This window comes from Setaria italica, chromosome III (genome assembly GCF_000263155.2).
Source record: "Setaria italica strain Yugu1 chromosome III, Setaria_italica_v2.0, whole genome shotgun sequence".
Lineage (NCBI taxonomy): Eukaryota > Viridiplantae > Streptophyta > Magnoliopsida > Poales > Poaceae > Setaria > Setaria italica.
The window spans coordinates 47,324,224-47,335,799 of record NC_028452.1 but is presented as its reverse complement, the minus strand read 5'-3'; the positions used below and the strand labels follow the sequence as shown (position 1 = coordinate 47,335,799).

Below are 11,576 nucleotides of genomic sequence, written 5' to 3'. Positions count from 1 at the left end.
GAAAGGCTGACTGGTTGACTGCATTAAGCATTTTTAGTTGATCAAATTTTATTAGCACCTGATTACTAAGGTATAAGTATATACCAACCCACAACTAACAGAAACATAAACATAAGCCATAAGCACATGGCAGAAACATAACCATAAGCCATAAGCACGATCGTCCATCTTCAAGTATATTAATCATGTGAGGGTCCAGGCCGCTCTTAACCGTGAGCACGGCTGATCGATCAGTTTTACACTCTGCAGAGGTCGCACATCTTTACCCACAAGTCGCGTAAAAGTTCAAAAGAACTTTAGACCCAACCATGCTTGTGCTGATCAGGCACGATACCACACTTCCGAGGTGTGATTGCATAGGGACGCTACGAGGCCTTTACAAAGATTCATTAGTCAGTGGTAACCCGCTAAGGTTTCGGTGTCTGGCGTGCACAACCTATCACAGGCCGATGATGCAACGACTCAGTCCCCCCTCTTGCCTCATCACGAGTAAGATTACCCCAGACTAAGGTTTCTAATTATTCAGCCAAGACTAGAGCCATTTAGTCTTGTGGTAGCACTGTTTTCCTGGGTGGTTCTCCATGTTCCAATTAAATATTGTAATCTTGTATTAACAAAAGGTATACCATAAATAGAATAAGTTCACCATGTTGTTCGTTAGAACCACCATAACCCAAGTATAGCAGCTAAGCATAGCTGCCCAACAGAAAGGTAAACCCAGGTTGGTAAGGAATAATCATAAAAACTAGGCAAACCTTAATAGGACCCATCAAATTTAATGCAAGCATATGCAATAGTGATTAAACAAAGTTATTGGGACAAAAGCACAAGGACACACTTGCCTTTCTCCAGCGACAAGTTACTTCTTACTGCTCTTTCGCTCTTGCTCTCTTGAAACTCTCAATCTTCAAAGCTTTCGAACAGCGATCCTTCTACTCGAAGCAATCACCGGCATAATCATACAAGCAAACAAACAAATACAACTACAACTAAGAGCAGTACACCAAAACAAAAGACAGGCTTTAAAAGAGTGTAATAAAAGAACATGGCTCGATTCTAGGATTATGCGGACGCAGGAATGCTTACAACGGAACTATGGTTGAAAAGATAAAGCTATCGAGAGTTTTGAGTTACCCAAGAAAGATAAGAGCTACAAGCTTCATTTATTTTAGTTGAGAAAAGCAATGTAAAGATATTTCACAGAAATATCCTTAGTTAGAATTAATCAAGTCATATTTATATTTTCATAAGAAAAGATGGTGTAAAGCTTAGTGCAATTTTATTTATAAATATTTGAGTACAATTTATGCAAATTAAACATTTAACTTAAAAAAAAAGATACATGTAGACATCTAAGCGTATAGCTTTTCATCTCGAGTTCAACTAAGTAGATTAAATTAAAAACACATTTATATTTATATTAGCCAAATTAATATTTAATTATGAAAACTTGAGATATAACCTATACAAATTTTATTTAGAAAACAAATTGAATAAACATTAATCAAATTGAATTTAATTTATGAAACGCCGAGGTATAACTCTAAGTGGCTTTTAATTGGAAGAATTATTTAGATAGGCATTAATCCAATTAACTTTAGTTTATGAAAAACCGATATATAACCTAATTGACTTTTATTTAGAAGAGGGTATGAAGTAGGCATTAATCAAATTAACAATTATTATGAAAAACGATGTTTAGCACTAAATAGATTTTATTTAGAGAAGAACTTGTTTGTCAGGCATTAATCAATTTTAATATAAATTTTATTTTCAAAAAATGTGTGAAGGAAAATATTACCACTAACGTGTAATTTACATTATTATGCATCTAACGTAACTTGAACGAGGTTAAACGGAGCTTAAACGTGGAATCTATGGGTTAAACGAGATTGTAGGGGCCTAAACGTAATTAACCGTAGACTTGGAGGGTTAGCTGAGAAGATTGGCAAGACACAAGGAATATTGCTCGCGAAAAGGTTAAAGGAGAGGGTTAGATTTGCAAAACCACAGGGGCTGGACTGGATCTAGGGAAACTAATAGATCCAGGGGGGGTATCTGCTGGTTTGCCAAGACACAAAGAAGAAGATAACTAATTACCTATTTCTTTCGGGATTTATTTGCAAAACTGCCTTGTCTTCTTCATCCTCCCATCCGGTTAATCCTGTGACCGAGCCAGGACCTCCGACCGGTGGCCAGGCCTGGCGGCGGCGGTGGCTGCTGGCCCCAGCGGCGATGCTGGCATGAGGTGCGGGCGGCAGCTCGGCCAGGAGCCAGGCGGTGGGCAGGGTGGCGCCTGCGAGCAGAAACATAAGGGGCAGGGCGACCAGACGCTCGGTCTGTTAAGGTTGCAGAAACAAGAAAAAGAGAGAGAAAGAGGGGATCACCAGAAACGAAGCCCGATCTCGCGCATGAACGGCAAAATGGAACGATATCGACGAGATGAACAAGATGGTGTGCTCACCTTCGGCCAGAGATGAACAATGGTGGCGGAAAAGCTCGCTGGAGTTGGGGAAGACGACAGAGCCGACATCGGATTCACGCAATCCACCACACCACGGCATAGAGCTCGAAGAGAGGAACTCCATGCTAGTGTCGGTTTTCGCCGGAAGTCCACGGTTTCACCAGAAAATCTCGCCGGAGTTTGGCGAATACCGATCTTTGACTTCAGATCTACGGAGTTAGGAGAGGCAACTCGTGAAAAGGTTCGTAGATCTGAAATCCTCGCGTCAAGACGAACGCGGTGATATATATATAGGCCAGACTCGGAAAAAGATATTTTCGAGTTGACTTTTTATTTTCGGAATTTCTGATATTATTTATCTGCGCGAAAACAATTCCAGAAATAGCTGGACTTGTTTTCTAAAGCGAGAAAAATACCTAGAAAATTCCGAAAAATCTGAGATAAATCTCAGAGATGGATTGGGACACAAAGAATTCAAATAAAATACTTGGAGCTTGTGAAAAGGATCCTAAAGCCTTCCAAAATTGGATTTAGCTCTAGGAAAAGGAGAATAATTTTCAGAAAAAGATGGAAAATTCTCACAAGGGTCTGGGCAACGTCTAAACGCATTTTCAAACTTTTACACTCAAGAAACACCAAGATATAGAACGACAATATTTAATTAATAAAAGCAAACAATTATTTTTCCTATACTAAATTTCCTGTAAAGAAAAATAAATGTTGGGAAAATTTTAAAATTATGAGAAAATTATTGTTTATTTATTCTTTTTATTCACATCCTGAAATTCGGAAATTTCAGGGTGTGACACAGGAGTATCTTGAGCATTTTCCGAGAGAACAGCAGGAACCAGAATTCCCATTGCCTCCGAAGCCTACTGAAGCTGTTATAGTTTCATATCCATATGAACTAGTGATCAGCATACTGCTTCCATATGGGTTCGCTGACTCTCTGAATCCCAACTCGAAGCTCTTGTCGGCTCTTACTTTATAGTCCAGTAGTGACCGTGTCGTCCTGCTACAAATGAAGACGAAAGATACTCATGCACATTCAATTTAATCAACCACTAGGGCGCCACTTCTATTATCTGGGAAGTTCCCAGGAGCCAGGAGAAATACATGCAAAAAACAGTCAAAGGGTTCATCCTTTGGCAGTTTTGCATTAGTCAGCGCATGCACAGGTATCATAGGGAATGAGAGCAGGACCTTCTTGAAGGGTTTCTTACATATTTTTTTAGATAATGGAACACGGTCCCAACCTTTTACATTGTTATACATACAACCTCCCAAATTATTACAATGTTCTGAAATTGTTTGATGAAAAAAACAAAACTATGCACCAATCCTATTATTACACGGCCATTCATTTTTGAAAAAGACTTGCGTCGCCACCACTTCCAAAGTTCGACACACATTTAGCATATCTTCCCATAGGTCCCCTCTTTGCAACAGCCACCACAAGCCTAGTCAGTAAGTATCCCTGAATATTTGCCTGCATGGTGCTTACGTTACGAGGTTAACAAATATCATTTCTCAACAACCATATGGATAAAGAAACTACTGCTACTACCCCTACACTGTGAGTTGGGCCGGGACTTGTAGTTATTACTGCAAGGCCGGGTCCATTAATAAACTAAATGGAAAACAGGGCAAGCAGGAATAATTACAGATATTTTAATTGTTTTTTCTCGTTTCGTTTAAATCATTTTTTTTCTGATGCTAGAACGCAAACTAACACAATGTGATGGCCTTTAGTAATTTCATGATTATTTGTCGTGGAGCTGCAACAAGTTGCTAGAAGACAGATTTGTCTATAAAAGGCGAGGCCGACAATTCAAGGAAATTGAATAATGCATAGTCAAATCTACATTGCATAGTGACATCTAAGAATCTTGGGCACAAATTGATTCACAACACGACTTGAACCAGCTTGAATACAGGTTGGCAACAACATTTGCACCATCAAGACATATTAGCTTCTAACAGATCGAAGGAACACATATTTTTCCTTACCAGTTACAATATAAATATAAGCGCTGATTAAATCATAAAAAGTCGACTTTGCTTGTCTACCTCCTTAGTATTAGGATGTAGGCTAGCTTTGGCTTTCTCTTCTTCATCATGCAATGGACGTACAATGCTACGGCAATCCATTTTAATGATGAGCTGACATGGTGTGCACTGCTGAGCTACGACCATCGCAAGGATAGAAATCAAGGCCTCCACCCGCACATGTAGTTTGCAAGCAATCACATGCTATTTTTGGGATGTCGTGTAGCCGTGTCTATCCGATTGTATGAGTCACATTAGATCTCCCGTTGCCTCCCAACCCACAGGCAGCCTCAGCTCCAAGAAACGTTCATCCATTACCTAAACGAAAAAGAAAAGAAACCCCTTCCAGATTGCAGAAAAATTGTTGTAGTGTTGTGTTCCTTCAGCTGCTCTTTTGTATGGGCCCAAACAGAGGACTTTACGTAAGAAATGTATCATTTCATACCATATGATCCATTTCCTGCAGTACAGCAGCATCATATAAATGCAAAACTACTTGCCACATGTTATATAAATTTCTCAGTTATGTGCCGCTGCCACCGGAGTTCATAAAAAGAACATAGATGGAAAAGACTGCCATTGCATTTAGACAGATCGGTGGAGCTCATGAAAGCTGCTAACACAAAATGAGATAACTCTGTACAGTGAAATTTAGAGTGTATCATAAGCTTCACTTTTTGAGCAATTTTCGGACTACATAACAATGTATTTACGGACAGTTCATTGAAATTGTTGCCACATAATTCTACATTGCTATATGCATCATATTCAGTAAAAAATAGAAATTTCTTTCAAAGTGTATTCAATTGTGCAAAGACTATACTTTTGGATCCAAACAGAAAATATTATTCTTCAAAAAATGGAACACCCGAGCTTGCATTATTGCCATGAGCAAGAATTCCAAAGAGTACTGATCATTGAATATGCCTTTCCGGTTTACGGTGTCCTTACAGCACGTCCGAACAATGAAAGTCAATCTGAACTTGATCCACCAATATATACAAGATGAAGGAAAGATCCCAAGACCCAAGGACCTTGTGACAAGTTTAAGCGATTAGTAATAATTTTGACTTAGTGCACCTCATCTGCCGCTCGATCCAAATATGTGATCCGTACATAGTTACATTTGCTCTTGCATTTCTGCTCGCTCATTCTGCAGACACAGGCAACAGTTCTCAGACTAAGGCTACGTAGATGGACCGCACTTAATGTACTAAAACTCAGCTCCGGTGCTGCTTGAGGTGAGGCTACAGGATTGAAGAATTGGTTGCTAGGTTACAATACAATATCCATCACATTTTGGAGACCTTAATCTTCTACCTGGAATGGAAAAAGATGAAGGGCCGGGGTAGGAGGTGCGCTCATCACTTAATTTGGTACTACAGGCGATCCTGATGCCTCCTACTCATAGTCCTAGGTGTACCACATAATAAGTGGCATAGCAAACCACTTGAGCAATCTCTATTTATAGTTCAATATTATTATGGAGCACTAGCTAGCATATGATTATTTCACATGCTATTTTATTGGTCATGTTAAAGAGACTACAATAATGCACGAGATTGAGTATATAATGTCCCATGCATCTACCACTCGAAGGATGAGGAAAAAAGAGAAGAGACTTCTAAGATCAAAATTGAAAATGTTTGCACCTATACCATTACGAAAATAAACTAAAGTAACCCCCTAATCTTTATCTAAATTGCCGACCTATGCACTGTAAAGAACAACTTTAAATAAAACCATAAATTTGTATATATGTATAAGTATATAGCACTTCCCTGCTATATTCACTACGGGAAACACTTAATTTGCCGAGTGCCACAGGCACTCGGTGAAGACCCAAAAACAATCGGCAAAGGCTTTGCCGAGTGTTACACTCGGCATATAGCACACGGCAAATATTGTGTTGGCAAACACTGCTTTGCCGAATGTCAAAACTCGTGCACTCGGCAAACATTTTGCCGACGGCCAAAAAACACTCGGCGAAAAAACACACTCGGCAACACTGGGTTTGACGGCGTCGAGGCTAACGGCAGCTTTGCCGAGTGCCAGACGGCAGGCACTCGGCAAACTCGAAAACTTTGCCGACGGCCAGCACACAGCAACTACAGCCCCTTTGCCGAGTGCCCGATATAATGCACTCGGCGAACATTTTACACTCGGCAACTTTATTGTTTCCCGTAGTGATTAGTAATAAAATAATCTAAAATAATATCTGTTGAATATTACACAAAAATGTCATTACAAAAAATTATCCAAAAGTACACCAATATTTGATTCTAAATTGCCTACTTTTATCATTGTTAATAAAAAAACCTACTTAAGGTGTGTGCAATGTAAACAGATAATCAGGTATGTGCCCAAATTTTTATATAATTTTGAATACTTCTGCCGGGTTGATGGCCTAGTGATTGGAAATTATATTTTAATGCCAGAATTATATTACAAATAATGGACACAATGCAATGCTTTACTAAATTCACGATTATTATAGTCCCAAGAAGCAAAAAGGTGGCTACGCGCTGGTTGGCCAACGTGATAACTCTGAGCCACCTAGCAGATGGATGGAAACCCATTGATCTCAAACTCAGATCGCATGCAGCGTTTCATTATACTCATTATACCCAGCATAAAAATGTTCCAGGGGACTTAATCTTACACCGAATATTTACAAAGAGAAACACACAAGGTTGGAAGTTGGAACTCCTTACCCAAACCTAAATCTTACTTAATCGCTAATGCAAGAACTCCAAAAGTATCAATGCATTCTAGCAAAGCCACTAAAGCAACCTCCACAAAAGAGCACTACTACCTACAAGCTCTTCCGTTCCTTCGTGCTACCAAAACTTTTCGCCCAGCATGCACTTTTGAACCTGGCTCCATCCAGGATCACTAACCCAGTAAACCAAGGAATCTCCTTGCAAGATCAAGGAAATACGATCCAAGAGTAAAACCCCTGATACCTTCCAAGCCTACCATGACAAGTCAGCCACGTATGAACCAGCGCAAGAAATAAAGCTTCCATGAGTTGCCTTTCTCTATAAACACAGAGTTTCTGCGGTCGTCTCATATTATATAGGTTGAATAGGATCATATCCTAATACGGAAATATGGAAGGTATGTGTGACCCACCTGTATATACGTGATTATACAACATTCAGATGGTACAAAGACAATGAAGTGCATACGACTTAGATCGGCAAGGGTATGTACAATTTGTGAATGTCCCTCTAGTAATTTCAGCCCTAGGTGACTCCGAATTCAGCACACTTATTATAGTTGAAATGAACTTTGATTCCGCAAAAAGGCAAAAGAAACATGGTGGAAAATTTTTCATCACTGTGCAAAATTCGCACGCACCTTAGCTAAGAGTTTCCACATTTTGAGTTGGATCTAAGATCCGTTGGAGTTGTATTATACGAACATATACAATTAGTGCAGCCTTGTAGTTAGTGTATGTTCACAATTAAAAATTGGTGGAAAATTTTTATCACTGTATGCACAATTCGCACCTTAATTAGCTGAGAGTTTACAGATTAAATTTTGAGTTGGATCTAACGTCTGATGGTGTTGTATTACACGAACATGCAGGAGTAGTGTATGTGCTTTTGTCTCAGTGCAGCCTTGTAAGTACAAGTTGTGCAACGAGGTAGTACTTCAACAACAGTTTACCCTTACTTGTATGTCTCTTTGCTGAACAGGGTTACCGTTCCTCATGCACCTGAATATCTCAAAAAGATGTCCCTAAGATAAGGAAAAAAAAAAGAACAAGTACAAAGAATTCTAAATTGATTCAAAGGAAGCGGTCTAGGGAGCATAATTGTGGATTATCACACCACGTGTTTGACCTGTGCATATGAAACTTTGCTACATATTTCCTCTGGGTCATTCAGAAAATCGAGGTGCCAATCCAACTGGTCTTCCTAGGCCACTAAAATAAATAAAACCTTTATGTGCTGATCCACCTCTCTCTTTTGTTCTCCAAGCTGCATCATGCTTAACTGGTAGTTGAAGAGTTCCCGATGCCACCTAGTTCTATTTGTGTGGTAGGGAAAGCCACAGGGGAGCATCGGCTCATCTCTCAGCTTGTAGCACTAGCTTCACCTCCTTCACTTCTCTCTTATAGATGGAACCAAAGAGGGCAAGATAACAGATGAGGATGCACTAAATGATTCCAAGCACGATCGGCCTCGAGGGGTAACCCTCTATTCATATTCAATATGGACAAAAAGATATATCATCCATTCCGAACATGCCTCAGAAATCGTCCTATCTTAGAACATGTGCTTTTTTTTTCCCGGAAAAAGTTAAGAGCTCTATCTTTGCATGAATACCGGGTTTAATTTTAATGTGGAAATTAAACATATATAACGGGAACTACACATACATGCATGTGCGTCCGAAGGCACACTATGTAGCTTCTTTCAGAGCCATCCTGTTTAACTCCATCCATCATTATTGCCGATCATTTCTTAATTTTCATGTCAATTTTTGACTTGTTGTACCAGTAAATAATTTAGGAGCATCGGTGCATGTTGCTGATGTTGATGAGGCAAAGATCGAGGAAAAAAAAGAGGATGAACAACATGGCCAGCAAATCAAGTTAGGCGACAGCTCTTGTACTCTCAGAAAAGAAAACGAAGAGAACTTAGGAGACAGCTATGCCTCCACATATATCTAGGAGATTATAAGCACCAGGACACGTACGGTCGGTCATCAAGTTTTTTTTTTGAGCAAGTAACGGCAGGTGCTCTGCCCATTCATTATAGTAGAAAGCAATTCAAATGTACAAGTTCAGACCAAAGGTCCTGTGTAAAAGGAAAAGAAAGAAAAGGGAAAAATTACAGATGGACTATTCTCGTTCCGACAAAAACGCCAGTTGGTAGGCCACAAGGTCATTGCGGATTACAGAGCACAAGTCAGCAGGTGATAGCGATCTTCTGTCGAAGACTCGTCGGCAGCGCTCTTTCCAGATGTTCCAATCAGTGTAGATTATCATCTGGATGTGCTGAACCTTTGGGTTCGTACTTGCACTCATCATCAACTCCCACCAGGCTAATAGGCGATGTACATCGGAGAGCGGTGGTAACTGAAAGGTTGTCCAGTTTGCCATGAGTTGCCACACCCAACTGGTTTCATATCAAGTTAAGTTCAGGGTCCCGTTTGTTTTCAGCGAATTGGCCCGGAATGAGGCCTGTTCCGGGTGGTTTGAAGTGGCCCGGTTTGAAACCAGCCTTGCAATGAAAGTGGTGTTCTTTTTGGTCCGGCTTGGAAGGAAAACGGGCTGGATTGGAATCCTCCCACACTCTTTGATCCGGATTGGAACCCTACTTCCTTACCCTCGGATTCATTCCTGGCTTGGAATGAGTGAAAGGGCCGAATCCACTGATTCCTAGCCTGGCACAGTTCCTAGCCTGGAACCATTCATGGGCTGCCGAACAAGGCCTTAGTTTGTTCATAAATGTCCAGATTCTCCACGGAAGGGCCATGCCCGGAATTCATCACTCTTGAGCAACGAATTTACAAAGTTCAACAATAGAACAGACAGGTACAGGTGAAGCGCCTACACTACCGACAGCACGGCATGGCCATGACAACGATCCCACCCCCGTTCAGCAGTGCACAAAAGGCAGCAAGACTATTCTTAAGTACAAAAGATTAAGCCTTCCCAACTAAGCTCATCAATATCTCCTCCGACAGAGTCCGGGACAGGCAGAAAAGGTCTTCAATTGACGCATCAGCTGCTCCACCATCTATCCGCACCATTGCCATTGCCTGCTCCCTCTCAGAATCAATGTTATGCTTGTGGTAGTGAAGAGCCGTAATCTGTTGAAAAATTGGAGCTGCATAATATCTGTTAATATCAGAGATGTGGCTGCTTGTTTACCCGGCTATCGGGTGTCCAGTGTTGCTACTAGATTTCTATAGGAAGGTATAACCTGATCTCTCGCAGCAACGAAACTCCCAATGTCTCCTAGACCTAATAACATGGCAAATCACGAGAATTTCACATTCAGCATGCGCTGGCCGTGGTTCCATGAGTTCACTCTCACGGCCATCTTAGAGTTGTGTTGCAGCATCTTATTTATGGGCGATCTCATCATTCCGGGGAAAATAAGAAACAGAATTGTACATGTGCGATATGGGATTCCATGTGTGATCAGGAGGTAGCTAGTACATACACTGCGCGTAGTTAATTGTAGTGCAGTAAGCACTGCATTCACGGCTGCGTATTCGTCAACTCAATTCAGGTCTGCAGAGCAAGCACGTTGAGTTAGCTGCTTCAACAGTTCAAAATCCGCAAAATTTTCTTCTTGTGCCCCTGGAAGCCATCTGTGAAGAGTTGAAAGCCCAGTAGGTGCTGTTACGAACATCTCTCAAGTTTTATCACGAAACACGTTCAGTGTCTGCTACCACTGAATGGACGACCGGGCGGCTACCGCTACCAACTTTGCCATTCTCTTCATGTTCTATGCCTCCATCTCTCATGACTCTGAGACAACCATGCATGCCACCTCTTCAACAAATTAGCACGAGTCATAACACATTTCAGATATTAACAACAAAGCTCCCATACATGATTTTAGACATTTTCTAAGTGTTATAATTTTGTGATAACTAATGGTTATTGGTTTTCTTTACTTTTTTTCAAATGGCCAGGTGCTTTTTATTCTAATTAATCTATTTCCTAAGAGTTATTTATTTGGTGGCCAATGATTTTGGTTGCTAATTTATTTTCATCTTCAGGGATTGTTCAAACTAAAAAAACCATAGTCCACTTTAGAAAAAATTGTAATGGTGAGTAAGTACAGGTGTGCTGTTTGAGATTCAATGCAGAAATTGTTTAATGTGGCAGGCATGCCAGTAATAATCCTATACAGAGCTAGCACACTTAGCTGTAGCACATTGTAAAGACTACGGAGTGAGTGACCCAGGAACCAAGGTCACCGAACATGTTGTCGCAAGGTTAAGGTACCAAAATCCGGAGTACAACAACGTAACAGATAGAGTGAAAAGAAGACCAATGCATTTACTGACGGTTCATCAACATCACTAACAA

The 11,576-nt window shown here is 40.5% G+C and overlaps 1 protein-coding gene across 1 annotated transcript; it reads right to left on the bottom strand.

Moving 5' to 3' along the window:
• Positions 1-832: 832 nt before the first annotated feature.
• On the bottom strand, positions 833-2,702 carry LOC111256590. The gene is made up of 3 exons (XM_022824763.1): positions 2,465-2,702; positions 2,101-2,296; positions 833-932 (listed from the first exon to the last, which is right to left on the bottom strand). The coding sequence occupies exons 1-3, from the start codon at positions 2,586-2,588 to the stop codon at positions 908-910; spliced, it is 345 nt and encodes a 114-aa protein (XP_022680498.1). The 5' UTR covers positions 2,589-2,702; the 3' UTR covers positions 833-907.
• Positions 2,703-11,576: the final 8,874 nt, after the last annotated feature.